The sequence below is a fragment of the Ovis aries genome, chromosome 13, assembly GCF_016772045.2.
Source record: "Ovis aries strain OAR_USU_Benz2616 breed Rambouillet chromosome 13, ARS-UI_Ramb_v3.0, whole genome shotgun sequence".
NCBI classification, from domain to species: Eukaryota; Metazoa; Chordata; class Mammalia; order Artiodactyla; family Bovidae; genus Ovis; species Ovis aries.
Window position 1 is genome coordinate 77583043 of NC_056066.1, and position 18416 is coordinate 77601458.

The 18416-nt window shown below is 50.0% G+C and overlaps 1 protein-coding gene across 2 annotated transcripts in view; it reads right to left on the reverse strand.

The window, feature by feature from the left end:
• Window positions 1-2080: 2080 nt before the first annotated feature.
• The window catches only part of PTGIS (prostaglandin I2 synthase), a 64134-nt gene continuing 47798 nt past the window's right edge, over window positions 2081-18416 (reverse strand). For both annotated transcript variants that reach the window (XM_027977311.3, XM_027977312.2), the window contains exons 7-10: window positions 10714-10882; window positions 9576-9757; window positions 8025-8176; window positions 2081-5415 (exon numbers count right to left, since the gene is read on the reverse strand). In XM_027977311.3, the coding sequence (XP_027833112.2) occupies window positions 5271-5415; window positions 8025-8176; window positions 9576-9757; window positions 10714-10882 (648 nt within the window). In that variant the 3' untranslated portion in view covers window positions 2081-5270. The remainder of the gene's footprint in view (window positions 5416-8024; window positions 8177-9575; window positions 9758-10713; window positions 10883-18416) is intronic.

Genomic DNA, 18416 nt, shown 5'->3' on the forward strand with positions numbered 1-18416 from the left:
AGAGCAGGTGCAAAGGCCCAGGGCAGCTAGAGGGCTGAAGGAGATAGAAGACGGCAGCTGTGGCTAGGGCGGAGTATGGGAAGGCAAGAATGGACTGAGGAGTGGGAGAGAAAAACAGAGGAGAGAAAGACCATGTAGGTGAGGGTTGTCTGGAGGTGTCTGGATTTTATTGCAATGGAGTTGATGGGTTTTAAACAAGGGAGTAACTGATCTGATATTTACCATCAGGGTGTAAAAAAGCCTCTCCTTCTCCCCACAACTTTCACTCCTTAACCCCTGGAAACTACTAACCTACTTTCTGCCATTATTGACTTACCGGTTCTGGACATTTCACATAAATGGAGTCATACAATGTGCACTTTTTGTGACTGGCTTCTCTTGCTAGGTATATGTTTTTTGAAGATTATCTATGTTGTACCATGGAACAGTACATCATTTCTTTTCATTGACAATTAGTGTTCCGTTGTATGAACATATCACATTGTGTTTATCCACTCCTCAGCTGGAGGACATTGGGGTTTTTTCCACTTTGCAGTTATTTAATATTGACTCTTGAGTGACTATTTCATTCTGATATGGAAGCTACTTTTCTGTGTTAGGGGTATTCAAATGTCCATTCACAGATTGTTAATGGAAGTAAATGACAAATGCATTTCTTAGTGTTCTTACCTGGCAAAATAAAACTCTGGAGTCTTTCTGTTAACTTTTATGGAACAGAATCTGAAAGGTCAAAACCCTGGAGCTGCAGACTGCTGATAGTCAATGGCTCAGAGAAGCCAAGTGTTGTCCCTCTGGCCCTGCATGTGGCTCAGAGCAGGATTGGTAAACAAGAGAGCATAGTGCAGCACTTCTCAAGCTGGGGTACGGTCCCCTCCTCAGGCACATGTCAGTCTCCCGGAGATAAAGACTACATTTCCCAGACTCCTATGCAGTAGGGAGTGTCATGCAACTAAACTGTGACCAATGAGATAGAAGCAGATCTTTCTCTTTGCTCCTCTCTCCTTCCTGCTGGCTGGAATGTGGACAAAATGGCAGGAGCTCAAGCAGACATCCTGGACCCTGAGGTAGAAAGCACTGGTTACAGATGATGCTGGAGGGACCAAAAGGAAGAGCCTGGTGTGGAGATGCCATACCACCTCTGATCTCCTGTATCTGTATAAGAGAGAAAGCAATGTCTGCTGTATTGAATATAAACGTCTTAATGTGTGAAGTAGTGCTGTGTAACTTTCGGATGTCTGTCACAGCCCAATCCAATCCCACCAAATGGGCCTCCGTGGCCCCCCACAGATGAGGAAACTGATACGACATTTGCCTCAGGACAGCATTTTTTCTCAAAGATTTGAGAGGGGAAAAAAAGCAATTTTCCCTTTTCAAGTTTTCCCAAAGCTAATTTAATTAATTTCTTCCTGGGAATTCCTTGGTGGTTCAGTGGTTAGGACTCTGCATTTCACTGCAAGGGGCATAGGTTCAATGCCTGGTCAGGGAACTAAGATCCCACATGCCTCGAGGTGTGGCCAAAAAAAAAAAAGAAGAAGAACTTCTCTCCCCTTCTTTTAAATATTAAAACAAATGCATATATTTCCATGAAGCATTGGGAACATGTGGCAAATTTGTAAGAGACTCTCTCTGCTTGGTTTACTTTGGGTGGTAAGCCTCTTCCCCAAGGTCCTCTATGGACACCTGGTCCCTCCTCTGCCCTCAGGAGGATTGTTGATAGATTCTGAGCCTGGTCTCAGGAGGCAGGGAGCCTGTGATTGAATCCCGGGTCTACTACTTATTAATCGCGTGATCCTGGCCAGCCACTTCACTCTGTGACCCTCAGTTTCCTCCTCTAAAATGGAGACGGTCATGTCACTTGGCAGGAGGCTGGGGGGTGTGACTTGATTCTGTCCATGAAAGGCTGTGTCCCAGAGCCAGGCACTCAGGTGCTCCATTCCCTTCCCAGGCGCTAAGCTCGCCTCTCTGGACATAGTCGACTCTTTTTTTTTTTTTCATAGTCGGCTCTTAATCTGACTCAGTCAGAGGCAGTCCACAAACAAGAATGATTTGATGTATTTCAGCACATTTCTGCTCGACAATATCATATAAAAATAGAATTCTTTATTAAAACAGCAAGGCGGAACAATCACTGCTACTCACAAAACACCGTCTTTAAAAACAACAACAAAAAAACATCCAGACGAATGTCGCTGGGCCAGAAGATTCAACTCTCAGGGCCGGTTTCTCCACCTGGAGAACGGGCAGGTGGGATGTCCCCCGCTCACTGTGGGCGGGAAGCACCGGTGGGAGATGACCCAGTGTGGCCCTCGTGCTGGGCATGATGCACCCCTGTGGGGTGGGCACCTCGCTCCTCTTCCCGTCCCCTTTACCCCGTGACTGTCGAGGACCAAGTCTCAGGGTGCTGCTGGTGTGGTCGTAACGCCACTCAAACACCTGTCTGTTCCCTTTGTAACTCAGAAGAGACAGAGCTCAGGCTCTGAGCCTTGGTGACACCAGCACAGGGGAGCCCTCCCCAGCAGATTTATCTTTCACAGTCACTTTCTATTTTTGGCAGCAAGTGATACATGTTGTTAGTTACCGGCAGTGGGAAAGAAGCTCCCTTTTTAAACAAATTTAAGTTTAAAAAAATGGGACCATTTAAAGGAAATAAACTGGTAAACAACAATACAAAATACAGCAAAAAATAATAATCATGATGTGGTACAGAAACACTCCATTAGGTCAATGTCCGGGTATTTCCGACCTCGATATTTTTAGAAGAAAGGGAAAAAAGAAAAAGATGAAAACAAAGGTGGGTTCAAAGCACTTTCTCTCAAGCTGTACTTGATCTCCGATACCAGCTGGGGCTGTCTGGTGGGAGAATTGTCTCTTCCTAATGATTGTGGCTCCAAGGAGGTGTCCCCTTTAAAGGGAACAGGCTCTTTTTTGAACATGGGTGAGATCTAGTCTCAGCGACAAAGCAGCCCTAATGTGGAAGGGGATAATCAGAGGGCTTTTCCCGAGCGCATCAGGGTAGAAGCCACGCGCCAGAGATCTTCCCGGAGCTATTTCTGCCGGCCTCCTTCCTTCCCTTCCTAGTCAGGATAAGGCAGCTGAGGGTTGCCACGGAAACCGGCTCCTCCTCCCACAGGAGACTGCCAGCTCTGATTTCCTGCAGAGTTAAGAAGCAGGCGGCAGCGGGGGTCACCCAGGCGTGAAGATGGGTTTCCCTAGGGATATCCTGCCTCCTGCCAATCACAGACTGTCTGGGAATCCTGGGGCCGCCTGGAGGCTGGGGGCCAGGGAAGCCCCCAAGCCCTGGTGCCTCTTTGAGAAGAGACCCCAGAACATTCAGAGATTTCACGTCTTCTCTTATCCCTCCAGCTAAAGCTAAAGAAACCTAGTTATGTGTGTGTACGTGTGTCTGCATCTCATGAGATGCATCCACCCATGGGTGCCTCTGGCTCTGTCTGCTGTCTGATGCCAAACAGAACTGCCCCTCCACTACCCCTCTGAGCTCAAGGAGCACAGAGCTGCCCATCTAGCATTTGCTGCTGGGAGAGTAAGTCTGTTTGTGAGATTCTATCAGCTTGTAAGCTGTGCAAGTCACTTCACCTTTCTGAAGCCCATTTCCTCATCTATAAAGAGCATGTAACCATCCTCTCTTCCCAGAGATGCCGTCAAAATAGAAGCTGGTCCTGTCACAGGCATTTAGAGGGTCTTCAATAAGCAGGACCTAATGTTAACAAGAATACTTATCATCCTAATAACGGCTTCCAGGTAATTTTTCTCTTTGATCTGTTTTTTTTTCCTCCCTAAATGCAAAGGCAAGTTGTCGTCACTGATCTGTTTGATCGAAGGGTGGCACACCCAGGACAGGAAGGACCGGTGGTCTGAGAAACAACCCATCAGCAGGGTCCTACACCTCCTACAATACCACCTCCAAAAGTAGGAACAGGGTTCTCAAACCGGTGCCTTTGGGGGACAGGAGGTACTGTGGATGGAAAAGCAGAAAGTAGAAATGCTGGCGAACCAGAGATGGGCACCGGATAAGGCAGACAGCTGCTACTCGGTTCTGGCTAACAGTGGCCCTCGGGAACACAGGCCCAGTGTGGACAGATCTTTCAAGCCTTCAAGAGAAGTTGGACATTTTCAATCAACTCTTCCAAAGATGACAAGGTAACATTACCGTATTTTCTATAAATGCGGGCCAAACGAAACAGGCCTGCAATCTAGATGGGGCCCAGAGCTGGAGCTCCTGAGCTAGAATGGAGGAAACCAAGGTCTCCTCTTGTTTGGCTCCACCAGCCCCAGGAGTTCTGGCTGCTTGCTTTCACAGGGGCCACCCAGTCTGGGCTGTGTCCTGCTAATTCCCTGCCTGAGTCCCAGCGCCGGGACAGCCCATCCCATGTGGAGCCCGGAACTCTTAATGCTGAGAAGCCTGCTCCTCAGAGCCCTGCATCCAGAGGCCGCCCCCAGCCCGTGGAAGCCCCAGCCTCGGGAAACCCTCCTGCATTTTCTCAAGGATCGGTGTAAACGGAGAGATGGGGGAGGTGTCCAGTGAAGGGGACACCCAGGAAAGCGGATATGCTAAGAGACTCTTTGGCTTTAGGTAGTTTAATAACAGTTCAGGGACAGAGTTTATATCAACACATGTACTGCTAGGCCCTGAATGGCCTTTTTATGGCCAGCGTCTGCTTTGACTCGTTATGACCTGGACCACACCCAGGGCATTGGATGGCAATCCCTTAGGGGTTGGGGACAGAGCAGTTAGGAGGTCTCTTAGTGTGCCCTGTCTGCTGCAGCTTTAGGTGGCACAATATAAAGAATCCACTTGCCAGTGCTAGCGACCCAAGAGATGCATGTTCAATCCCTGGGTTGGGAAGATCCCCTGGAGCAGGAAATGGCAACCCACTTCAGTATTCTTGCCTGGAACATTTCCGTGGACAGAGGAGCCTGGCAAACTACAGTCCATGGGGCCACAAAGAATCAGACACGACTGAGCGACTGAGCACAGGCACCCGTAGCTTTAGCGGATTTCATAACGGTGGGAGGAGCTGGGAGCAGAGAGAGTCTCATGTTGGAACTTTGCTGCAGATAATCTGTGCAGCTTTTGGTGTCTTTTCTTCACTCTCCTTCTCCCCCGCCCCCCTCCACCACCCTCAGGCACAGTCTTCTGAAAAACAGCAGGGAAGGGGTAATGCTGGAACCATTGGATGTTCAAAGCCTGGCACCCAGGCTGAACGCAGGCACGGGAAGTTGGGTGATGGGGTAGGCTGGGCAAGTGGAGCTCACGGCCGGATGCGGTAGCGGACGGGCACATCGTGTTCTGGCTGCATCAGCCCGAAGCCGTACCTGCTGAGGTCAAACTCGGGGATGTCCACGTCCGGGGTGATCAGCTCCAGGTCAAACTGCATCAGCACAAGGAACACGAATCTGGAGAGAGGCAGTGTCAGAGGCATGAAGAGGGAAAGAGGGGCGTCCGTTCAAAGTCAGGCAGGAAAACAAGGGCTTCCTCCTGGTCTGACCCCAGCTCTCACTCTGGGAAAACTGGGAAAGGAGGGTGAGCAAGCAGAGCACAGAGGCCACACGCTTCTGAGTCCTGGCTGACAGGCTGTGGGCAGGCGTGACATGCGTCAATTCCAACCAAAGCGTTTCAGAGCCAGTGCCTGCTCTCCAGCTCTCCTGGCTGCCTGGGCTTCATGTGGAGACGACGGGGTGGGAAGACGGGAAGAACCTGGCCCCTGAATGGAGGTGAAGAGCAACCCCCCAAACCCACAGCTGACACTGTATGAGTGGGAACCAAACCTGTACAAGCTTGGGGGTCGACTTGGGTGTCATTTGCCACAGCAGCAAAACTGAGCTTCTCCTGGTTAATACGGACACTGACCCTTCCTGATTCTTCCCACTATCCTCAGCCCAGGCCCCAGCAAACTCCTGGAACCCCAACTGTCTACCCTGGTCTGGGTTGCTGCTAAACCACAGCCGCCTTCATGAGATCAGAAGCAGGCACCCCTCCTCCGGACAGCTGTGGGGACGCTGGGAGAGCAGGACGCACAGTAGGCACGGCCATCGCCTGGACGCTGTCCTGACAAGTACACGAACCGTGTGATGGTGCTATCGGTGGGCCCATAAAAGGGGTGGCAGGCCAACCCCCTGCAGTGTGAACTGGCTCCACCAGCCGGATCGTACCTCCGCCTGTGTTAGTTAAGCTCAGCCTGATCCTCTATTCCTCTGGGCCCTACCATCACCCCGCCCCCACTGCCACCCAGGTGCCCAATGCTGGCACAACACACGGCAAGGAAGACCCTTTCATCTGACTAGACAAGTGCAAAAGAGGGAAGATGAGGACAGAGCAAAGTCAGCGCTCTGGGCAGGGGAGCTGGGCGCAGACTCGGGCTCTGCCTCTTAAGGGCATGTGACTCCTGTCGGGTTTCTTCCCCACCCTGGGCCTCAGTTTCCCCGTCTGGTCAAGGAGGGTCAAAGGGGTGGGCTGTGTTCCTTCCAGCTCTGAAGCTGCAGGGTGGTAGAGGGGGAGTTTATACCAGTGTGTTGGGGGGTCTGTACCCACACGCAGATTTGGAGCCTGGCACCTTCATTCACCAGGTGCCTGACCGTGAGGAATGCTTTGACCTGTCCGTGAGGAATGCTTTGACCTGTAGAGTCAGTTATCATGACGATGAACTGAGACAAAAATAACAGATTAGCTAACCTATTGGACTCTGTGTGCCAGACACTTTGCTAAGCATGTCGTATCCATTATGTCTTTCATGTGTAAAAACTTCCTGGAGTAGGAGCTACAGTCAGTTCTGCTGTAACATTTGTTTTGAACAATTCATCCATCAGGGTGCAAACAAAGCGTAACGCAAATTTCACGTTTGCCTGTGGTCACTTCATCTGCAAGGAACACTAAGAGAGAGAAAAACTGCACCCAGCTGAATGAAGCTGAGCAGGAATTCACAAAATGCACACACCTAAACTCTGTCCCCTAGCTACCTCAGTACACCAGGTGGGTGGTGAGTCACACCATTCCCATCAGGCGTCCAACCTCAGATAACCCCCCTCCCAGGCTTCAGTGTGACTCAACGCTCCATCCAATGCCCACTTCCATGGCAAACGTCAGGTCATCGCCAAAGTAAAGCACCGTATTTATTGTCCCACTTAGATGTTTCTATTTATTCCATTTAACATGTGTAAACCTGTGGTAGGGCCCTAAAGTAACTCCTAAAGAAAATCAACCCTGAATATTCATTGGAAGACTGATGCTGAAGCTGAAACTCTAATACTTTGGCCACCTGATGTGAAGAACTGACTCACTTGGAAAAGACCCTGATGCTGGGGAAAGATTGAAGGCGGGAGGAGAAGGGGACGGCAGAGGATGAGATGGCTGGATGGCATCACCGACTCGATGGACATGAGTCTGAGTAGGCTCCAGGAGTTGGTGATGGACAGGGAGGCCTGGCGTGCTGCAGTCCACGGGGTCGCAAAGAGTCACACGACTGAGCGACTGAATAACAACAATAAACCTGTGCTACCGTATTTTCCAGGGTGCGTTCTCTTTCTGCGACATTGATGAGGTTTCTGAGTGCTGGGCCCCGGCCCTATCTCCACCACAGTCCTGTGGTTTTTATTGTGTGGTTTCCCACAGCGCAGGGATTTTCAAGAATGCACTGGAAGTTTTAGAGTGGAACTAACTGTAAATGATCTCCATTTTACTGCTGCGAAAACTGAGGCCAAAGGTTAATGGAATGTGCCCATTCACTAGCATAATGCCTGCACATAAAAGTCGTAATAGTAGTAATTACAATCATAACTTGTATTAAAAGCCTACAATGAGCCAGGCAGTGGCTGAAGTACCTAGAAAGTTCCCATTTACTCATCCTGACACCTTTGGGATATAAGATGATCAGTACCCCTATTTTACAGTTGCGGAAACAGAGGCAGAGGTTACCCAGCTGAACAGAAGGACAGGCGATGTCATACCCGTTTTGTTATCTGAGGGCCAAAGCGCACAAGGCCCGTGGCTCCATGTGCCCGGTACTCACTGCTTGATGCTGTTGACGGCGTAACCTCTCCCCAGGCACTGATTATGCCCTGCTCCCCACGGCAGGCTGTAGTTCTTCAGTCGCTTCCCATCTTTGTAAAAGTCTTTCTTCTCTGATCCATCAGGGTTCAGGAATCGGTTGTATTTAAATACCTGAAACAGGAAGAAGGTCCCTTTCTAACTCCATCCCCAAAACAGGGATGTATGGAGAAAAATGTTTGAAGATGTTTATCACAGTCTTGTTTATAAGAAAGAAACAGTGGACATAATGTAAAGCTCAACTGACGGGGACTGGCTAAAAATGGTGGCAGCTAATGATAAGGCTGAGCTTAGTCTGTGTGTGCTGACATTGGAAAGAACTTTCAAGACTGGTTGTTGGATGAAAAAACAAAGTGTCAGAATATTGTGTGTTCTGTGACTATACAAACACATACTTATTCACATGAGTGTGAGCATGTTGTGTGTCTATAAAAAGACATAAATATCTAAAGGACACGCTCCCAACCACGGTTATGGAACCCTGAAGAACTCGAGGGGAAGGGGAACGAAGACAGATTTTTATTTGTAAATATATATATGTCTATATTTCTGTCTTAAAGTATATATCATTTTAAACATAAAACAATTTAAAATAAATGAAATTAAAATGATTTTTTACAAAAGAGAATGCCAGTTTCCTCTGGTTACATTGTAGAGTGGTAACGTGAAGAGTGTATTTGAGCATGGGGCTTTTTGGACAGAGTAGGTGGAAGGATAGATGACTGGACCAGTGGACAGATGGGAGAGTGAGTTGATGATTGCTGCATGGATGGATGGATGGATGGATGGTGGATGGATAGATGCAGGGATGGACGGCGGGTGGATGCATGCATGGATGGATGGATGCAGGGATGGACAGCGGGTGGATGCATGCATGGATGGATGGATGCAGGGATGGACGGCGGGTGGATGCATGCATGGATGGATGGATGCAGGGATGGACAGCGGGTGGATGCATGCATGGATGGATGGATGCAGGGATGGACGGCGGGTGGATGCATGCATGGATGGATGGATGCAGGGATGGACGGCGGGTGGATGCATGCATGGATGGATGGATGCAGGGATGGACGGCGGGTGGATGCATGCATGGATGGATGGATAGGCGGTGGGTGCATGCATGTACAGTACAGAACATGGCACACAGTAAACATCCCCAACTGTTAGAAATCGTGAAAGTTTGCCACATTTCGAAATCTGGGGAGATGGAAAAGCGTTGAGAAGCTAACATTATAAGATGCTAAAAATAGGAAAAATTGCTCAGCTGGCTCTTGCAAGGTGCTTAGTGTGTACCAGGTGCTGTGAAGATCTTTCTTAACATAATCACATGTAATCTTCCTGACAACCCCATGGCAGTAGATGCTATTACGAGGTCCATTTCGCAGGTGAGGAAATAGACACACAGAGGTGACAGTAATCTGGGCCAGGATTCACGGCAAATAAAGAGCCCAACGGGCTGCCGCTGAACGTGAATCCGCTCATTTCCTCCCACGACCCCTGGTGTGCCTTTTACCTCCGGGTCTGTGTAGATCTCCGGGTCCTTCTGGGGACTCAGGAAGGGAAAGAGGAGGAGGCGGTCCCCACGTCGCAGGCTGAATTCCCGCCCATCCGCCATGGGCAAGGCCAGGTCGGCCACGACTTCGCGGGTGATGAAGGGCGCGGCGGTGAGCCTGAGGCTCTCACTCAGCACGCTGTCTGCACGGGGCAGGTTGAAGGCAGGAACGGTCAGCGGCGTCCCCTCCACCACTGAAATGCCACCCCCTGGCCCTCATCTGACAGAGGCAGGTGCAGAGACAGAAAAGGTACATGGCTCTCCTGCCATCACAAAGCCAGGTCAAAACCGGCCGCGTGATGAGAGGCATTTGCCGCAGAGACCTCGGACATAAAGTTCTGGGTCTGATCCTAAAAGAAGCTGCGTGGGAAGGTGGGAGGCAGGCAGATATCAGAGAGGGCTGGAGAGACAGCGGGGTTTGGCTATGTCTGCCTGCCCAACAGACGGCCTCCTTCTGGAAACAGTGCCCTATTTTCTTCCGGGGACCACCCCGCTACCGCCCTCAGGGGTTGGGCTGCACATTCCACACCCAACACCTGGGATTGCACTGAGACTGGCTAATCAGAGCAGCCCAACCCTCCGAACCTCATGATTGGCTCCGGATGGGCACATGACCTGAAAAGAGCCAATGAAAGCCATTCCTGGGACTTTGGCTAGGAACCGGGCAGGGACGCACACCCTCCCCAGGCAGGCAACCTGGCGCCACTGGTGGCCATCTTGCCAGCTCGAGACTGGAGCGGAAAATGGAGCTGAGGACGGAGAGAGACTGAGACCCGAGGGTGTCGTTAAACCACCTGGATCTACCTGGCCCTGGAGCTGGTCCCTCTAGACTTTTTAGTTACCTGCCCCCAATGAAATCTCTTTACTGCTTCAGCCCCTTTAAGTTAGGTTTTCTGCCATCTGCAACCAAAAGCCGCCCACTAGACCATGAGACTCAGGTAGTGAAGACCGGGGCATGGAGACACCAGGTCTGTGAAGATAAGGCCCAGGGCAGGGGCCTTAGGTCAGAGGAACTGATGGGAACCCATAATGGGGAGGAAGGGCTTGGGGGGTACCCATGATGCCCAGGTCTTTAGGGCTCTCTTGGAGGGTGTCTCACCCAGTACAGGCATGCTGTCCAGAACTTTCTGCGGGAGGCTGGTCATCTGTGAAATGGGCTGCTCTGCTCCCAAGAGGACAGTCTCTAGCTCTCCACGGACGGCGGCCAGGGCCTCAGGGTTCTTGAGGAGAAAGAGCAGGAGCCAGAAGGCGGCAGGACCCATGTTCCCCTGCAATAAGAAGCCCCAGAGGGCAAAGCTGGGGTGAGAGTTGATTGGTCTGTGCCATGAGCCCTGGCCCAGGTGCAGGGGTTGGGAAGCCTGGGTTCCCACTCCATCCCCCGCATGACCCCCGTCTACCAGGACATGGCTCAAACATGCTCTGCGGTTTTGGCATAGCCCCGGGCCTACTTCAAGGCCGTTCTTGGTGTCCCGGACCTTGAGCAAAATGACCGCACTGAGGTCACACATGTAATCTCTGCAGCTAATCAGTGAACTATTCACAGTGATTTCAGTGAATCTCTGTAGCTAACCAGACCACCTTACCTGCCTTCTAAGAAATCTGTATGCAGGTCAGGAAGCAACAGTTAGAACTAGACATGGAACAACAGACTGGTTCCAAATTGAGAAGGGAGTACATCAAGGCTGTATATTGTCACCCTGCTTATTTAACTTATATGCACAGTACAGCATGAGAAATTTTGCACTGGATAAACACAAGGGGGAATCAAGAGTGCTGGGAGAACTATCAATAACCTCAGATAGGCAGATTACACCACCCTTATGGCAGAAAGGGAAGAAGAACTAAAGCGCCTCTTGATGAAAGTGAAAGAAGGGAGTGAAAAAGTCGCTTAAAACTCAACTTTCAAAAAACTAAGATCATGGAATCTGGTCTTATCACTTCATGGCAAATAGGGAAACAATGGAAACAGTGACAGACTTTATTTTGGGGGGCTCCAAAATCACTGCAGATGGTGACTGCAGCCATGAAATTAAAAGATGCTTGCTCCCTGGAAGAAAAGCTATGACCAACGTAGACAGAATATCAAAAAGCAGAAACGTTACTTTGCTGACAAGTAAAGTCCAAGCTATGGTTTTTCCAGTAGTCATGTATGGATGTGAGAGTTGGACTATAAAAAAGCTAAGCACCAAAGAACTGATGCTTTTGAACTATGGTGTTGGAGAAGACTCTTGTGAGTCCCTTGGACTGCAAGGAGATCCAAGCAGTCCATCCTAAAGGAAATCAGTCCTGAATATTCACTGGAAGGACTGATGCTGAAGCTGAAACTCCAATACTTTGGCCATCTGATGTGAAGAAGGGACTTGCTGGAAAAGACCCTGATGCTGGGAAAGACTGAAGGCAGGAGAAGGGGACAGCAGACGATGAGATGATTGGATGGCATCACTGACTTGATGGACATGAGTTTGAGCAAGGTCCGGGAGTTGGTGATGGACAGGGCAGCCTGGCTTGCTGCAGTCCATGGGGTCGCAAAGAGTCGGGCACAACTGAGCGACTGAACTGAAAGGAACTGAATCAGTGAAAATGTTGGTAATAAGAACACAATGTATCAATTAAGATTTCTGTTGGGACTTCCCTGGCAGGCCAGTGGTTAAGATTTCACCTTCCAGTGCAGGGGGTATGGGTTTGATCCCTGGTCAAGAAGCTAAGATTCCACATGCCTTGCCAGCGAAAAACCCAAACATAAAACAGAAGCAATATTGTAATAAATTCAAGAAAAGATTTTAAAAACAAAGATTATTGTTAAATCTGAGGATGGATGCATCCTTAGCCCCAATTCCCCATGCTTCCGTACATCCATGCCTCTTACCATGTGACTCTGTACTTCCTCCCATTAAAGGGGTAGGATGTATTTCCTGGCCCCATGGATTTGGGCTCAGCCATGTGATGTGTTTTGGCCAACAGAATGAGGTAGAACTGAACACAGGCATTAAGAGACCTTGTGCATTTCCACTTGCCTGGCGAGCTACCTGATCCCAAGAGGAGGCCAAGAAACACGGAGCAGAGCTGCGCTATCCAGTTGAGCCCAGTCTAGACCAGCTGACTCCTAGCAGCCCCAGACTGGTGAGTTAAATAAACACTCATCAGGGCATGCCACTGAGTTTTTGTGGTCAGTTGTCATGCAACAATAGGGAACTGGTACAATATCTGAATGTTTGCTTTCAAATATTTGAGTATCGTATGTGGATATAGCAACGCAGCAATAACCAATGGTGATTGTGAAAGCTATTTGTTTCCTGAACAAAAATTATGTAAAACTGCTCAGGAGTTAGGTAATTAGGAAAATGGATAAAAACATCTTGCTCCAAGACTGCATCCTTGGCTGAGTAACACTCAGGTATTCAGCGTGTGGCTAAATATGTATGGGGTACCCTTAAATGAACTACAGACATGGCTGGAATACAAATTAACCTTGATTTGGAGGAAGATTTTCATCTACCATAAATGACTCTCCTATCCAATCTTCATAATGGAATATTAAGTAGTCATCAAACGTCATGTTTACCCAGCAATTCTATTACAGACACAACTGCATGTGGACAAAAGGACATTTGCACAAGGATATTTATCACAGTGCTGATGTAACAGCAAAAGACCAGGAGCAGCCTCAATATCTAGCAACAGGAGATCAGTGAGATCACGATGATCCATCCATAGGATGATGATACCGGAAGTGGTTAGAAAGGAACTGACTGCATTCAAATGTGTGACTAGAGCCAAGACACACCAAAGCAAGCTGCAGGGTGGGGCTCAGTGTGCTACCACTTGTGTGTATTTAAAGAGGGACGTATACATATGAAGAGCACAGACCAGCTCTGGAAAGACTCTAGAACCTGGCAGCTGAGGTTGCCTCTGGCACAGAAGCTGGGAGGGGCATCAGTGACAGTGGGATGGATTTTCTCTCTTGAATTTCTCGTGAATTCAGAGGTGCCAGGTTCCCTCGTCCAGCAGGCACCGGTATCACCCCACCTTTAACTGAAAAGGAAATCTAAGCACATCCAAGTCCTGCCCACTGCCCAGCGTATAGTGAGGGCTTAATGATATTGTTGAATAAATTATTTGTGTCCCTTTGGGCTGGGGACCTCCAAGGAAGCCTGGAAGTGGGCTGGCAGAGCCCTGGACCAGGACCAAGTCCAGGCAGAATTGTGCAAATCCCGGCTGCCCACTTCCTGTGACTCTGTACAAGCCCCTCCCCTCTCTGGGTTTCAGAACCTCCCTCTTGGTAAAATGGGAGTAAAAACACACTCACTCCTGGGGGAGCTACAAGGAGTATAAAGGATTCCCTCCTCAGGCTGAGCTCAGAAATGGTCTCTCCCTCTCACCGGCCCCTCCCTCAGGCTGAGAACCCATGGGGGCCCTGGACTCTCTCTGAGGTTTCCTCCAGCACCTCAGGTCCAGCTGAGACAAGCAAGGTCACTTGCTGTCCATCACTTGAACAGCCGGTGGAATACAGGCGATAAATAATTCAGCTCTGGGTTAACTCAGTGCCAAGGCCCTTTTATCTTGTCCAGATGGTCAGATGGGAGCCACCGCTCATTAATTACAACGCAGGACTGGGAAAGGAGGCTGCTCAGTCAACTCTGCTTTCAGGAGGAAGCTGTGGAGAGTCAGCGAGGTGACAAAGACTGCCTTCTACCCAGCTGCACAGAGGTGTGAGTGTGCGCGTGTCTGATCACACAACCTTGAGATCTTTAGACCACTACCCTGGACGTTGAGTGTTCTCCCCTGGCGCCTTGCCTCAGCTCACCCAGGAGGACACTTCTGGTCTCATCTCATCCCCGCCCACAGCAAAGTCCCCCTCCCAGCAGCATCCAGAGAACAGCACCCAGAACAGCATCCGAGCTCTCTTCTACCTTTTCTGCGAACGTCACCTGGGAGCTGACCTCCAGGGGGCGCTACTGGGGGCCAGACCCGGTGCGTGGTGACTCACGTGCGCCACCTTGTGGCCTCCTCACCGCACTGTCCGTCAACAGGAGCGGGGTTGGCCTGCAGCCTTGCCTGCTCCGCATCGCTCCTCAGCCCATGTTCCTTTGGAGAACTGCCTCCACTTCACTCGAGATCTGTGTGGACTGTCTGGGGCTGAACAAACCCCCTCCAGACCTCAGTGTGGTCATAGGAGCCGGCCTGGTCCAGTCAGTCAGTCAGTGATGGACTCAGAGGGGACGGGTGACCTGGGCTGGACCAGTGGGTACCAGATTTAGAATCTGCGCTAGAATTCAAGAGAGAAGCCCTCTGGCCACTGGGAGGAGTGGCTGCCAGGAGCTGCTGGTGGCCTTTCCTGCTGCCCTCGGGGCAAGTCCATCTGAGGCTCAAGAGAGCCCAGAACTGAGGGGTGGGGGAGATCACAGATAGCATTTCATTTTCGGGGGGATTAAAATTTTTTTCCTAAGGGAATGAAAGAATATGTGCAAAGCTGGTCCTGGACTGGACCCTGGAAGAGAAAAGGGACATGAGTGGGAAAACTGGGGAGATCTGAACAAAGTACGGACTTTCAATGACTAGTCAGCAGTGCTGATGGCTTAGTTTCCCCGCATGCGCTGTGGTTCTGTGAGAGGTTAACACTGGGGGCCGCTGGGTGAAGGGTATTTGGGAACTCTCTGTACTATCTTTGTGACTCTCCTATAACCAAAAATTATCTCAAAATCAAACTACCGAAGGGGGAAAACCCAGTTCTGTGCACAGCTATTATTCTTATTACCCTGACCTCCTCTTTGCAGATGGTGATATTGAAGTGACCTGTTCAAGGTCGCACAGCTGGGATTCCACCCGAGTCAGTCTGACCTGAAACACCGCTTTTGCTTCTCATCCTCCTGGTGCAGCACCTCCACGATGGTGATTTCCCGTCGGCCGAGCATCTGTAGACCCCCTCTCTGGTCTCCCTGCAGCCACTCCCCACCTACTACAGTCTGTTCTCAACAACGTAGCCAGAATAACCCCCCTAAAGCAGAAGGCAGGCCACGTCCCTTCTCTGCTCAGAGCCTTTAAAGCGTTCCCATTTCAAGTCCTCCCCGTGGCCTGCAGGGCCCTCCCTGGTCTGGCATCTGCCACCTCCCTGCCCTGTCACCCTCGTCCCCGCCTCAGGGCCTTCGCACTCACTGGCTTCCCTCCCCATCCTACACATCTACATGGCTCATGTCTCCGCTGCCTTTGAGTTTCTGCTCAGATGCCGCCTTCCTGGTGAGGCTTTCCTTGACCACTCAAAAAAAGCAGCCCCTCTTCACTCCCTTTCTCTGCCTTATCCATAGAACTCATTATCTGCAATACATCTTACAAGGTTGTCCACTGTCTTCTCACCAGAATGTCAGCTCCTTAAGGGCAGGGATCTTGGTTCTGCTCACTGCTCTATCCCCACCGCCTAGAATGGTGTCTGGCACATGGGTGGCACACTAAATACTTCTTGAATTTTTTAAATGACTTTTTAATAATTGTATCTATCTATCTAGCTGTGTATTTATTTGGCTGCACCAGGTCCTCACTCCAGCATGCAGGATATTTAGCTCTGGCACGTGGGGTCTTTGAGTTTCAGTAAGAAACTCCTAGTTGCAGCACATGGGATCTAGTTTCCTGACAAGGGATTGAACTTGGGCCCCCAGCACTGAGAATACAGAGTTCAGCCACTGGACCACAAGGGAAGTCCCTTGAATATGGTTATTAAGCTCTGGTTATCAGCTAAGCACAGTTACAGGACTTTACCTGGATCACTTCCTTTCACCCTCCCCATAACGCCTTAAGGAAGGTCTTGCTGTCTCTGTTTTACAGAGGAGTAAAATGAGCTTCCCTGGTGGCTCAGACAGTCAAGTGTCTGCCTGCAGTGCAGGAGACCCGGGTCCAATCCCTGGGTCAGGAAGATCCCCTGGAGAAGGAAATGGCAACCTACTCCAGTACTCTTGCCTGGAAAATTCCATGGACGGAGGAGCCCGGTGGGCTACAGTCCATGGGGTCACAAAGAGTCGGACATGACTGAGCGACTTCACTTTCACTCTAAACCGAGGCACCAAGAAGTTAAGGCTCTGACTTTCCAGGAAGTGGCAGAGATTCAGGATCCAAGTTCAGGGAGGTTGGTCACAGAGCCTGTGCCCCAAACTGCTGAGCTAATCAACCTCTTGGCCCTGCTCTCAAGATCTCGAAGGGTCTTCTACTGGCCTGAATGGTGGACGCTGCCAACAACTCAACCCGAGAGGACATCCGGACCCCAACTCCTTCCCGGTTCTCCTAGTGCCGCCAAAGGCTGTTCCCCAGACTTGCTGCCACTCAAGCCCCCAGGCCAGCATCCAGTTCCGCTGACAGAGGCCATTTCCATAAGGGATTCTGGGGACAGTTTGGAGCTCCAAGTCACTGCCCATAAATATGTTATTAGACACTGATGGGGCCCCAGCTGCTGACTAAACCCACTCCATCCCTTGCCAGCCTCTGCCTGCAAGGACATTTTACCATTCTGAGAGAAAACTAAAAATAAGTCATAAGTCGATAGGAGAGGAATTACCCAGAAACATCAGCCTGTGCAACCGCCCGTCACTGCCACTGCGAGGTGGGGCCGAGAGAAGGAGGGGCTCTGGGCTGGGGTGAGGGCTGGGGCCAGGCCTGGAGTTGCAGTGCCCTCACTCGGCTCGCTCTCGTTGCCAGCAGCGTGCGGGCATCACCAGCTCCACTGGCGTGGCCTCCCCTTTGTTCCCAGAGTCTGTCTAGTGCCTCCTCATCTCCACGGCCACCACCGTCTGCTCACCATGTCCCCGCTTCTCAGATCCTGTCCCTCCTCTGCTCAGAACCCTGCCAGGGCTTCCACTTCACCCAGAAAAAAAATCTCGAGTCTTTACTGAGTAGGGCCCAAGGGCCCTCCATGATCCCTGCCCTCAGTCCCACAGCCCACCCCCCGGCCCCCACTCTGCTTTGGCCACACTCAACTCCTCACTGCTGCTCAAACACTTGGCATGAACCAACCCCAGGGCCTTTGCACATGCTGTTTCCCCTTCCTGAAATATTCTATCCCCATATCCTCCCCAAAGTCCCCAAATCTAGCTCCTTCTTATCATCCAGGGTTCAGCCCAGTCGTCTCTTCCCCAGCGAGGCCACCCTGGCCAGAGTAGAGTAGACCCCCAGGACCTATCTAGTCATGACCTTGTTTTATATCCTTCATGTGAGCACCTAAAATCACCCTGCATGTTTTCTTGACGTTTCTCCCACCTCTACTCCTTGCTAAAATATGAGCAACACAGAGCGGTGTCTTTGAGGTCCATGCTAAGTTCTCGGTGGAACTTATATTTTTCTTGAGCAAGTAATTTATTTTCAGAATCCCCAATGCAAACATAATACACTGAATAATGAAGCAAAATTATCTAAGGTCATTGTAAATAGGATTCAACCAAGTTTGGTTTCAATCAAAATGGACTTTAGGTCTGTTTTCATTTTTTTTTTTAATTAAAATTTTTTTATTGGAGTATAGTTGCTTTACAATGTCGTGTTAGTTTCTGGATGATAAGCAAAGTGAATTAGCCATATGCACATACATAGATATATATGAGATATCCTTCCCATTTAGATCAACTCAGAGCACAGAATAGACCTCCTGGAACTTCTACATGAGTCTTCAAGACAACTGGTTTGCACACTTCAGTAATCTCAAGGTCATGAAAAACAATGAAAGGCACCAAACCTGTTCCATACTAAAGAAAACTAAGAAGGCATAATGACTAAATGCAGTCTGTGATCCTGGGTTCGGTGCTGGACCAAGATGAGATTATTAAAGCA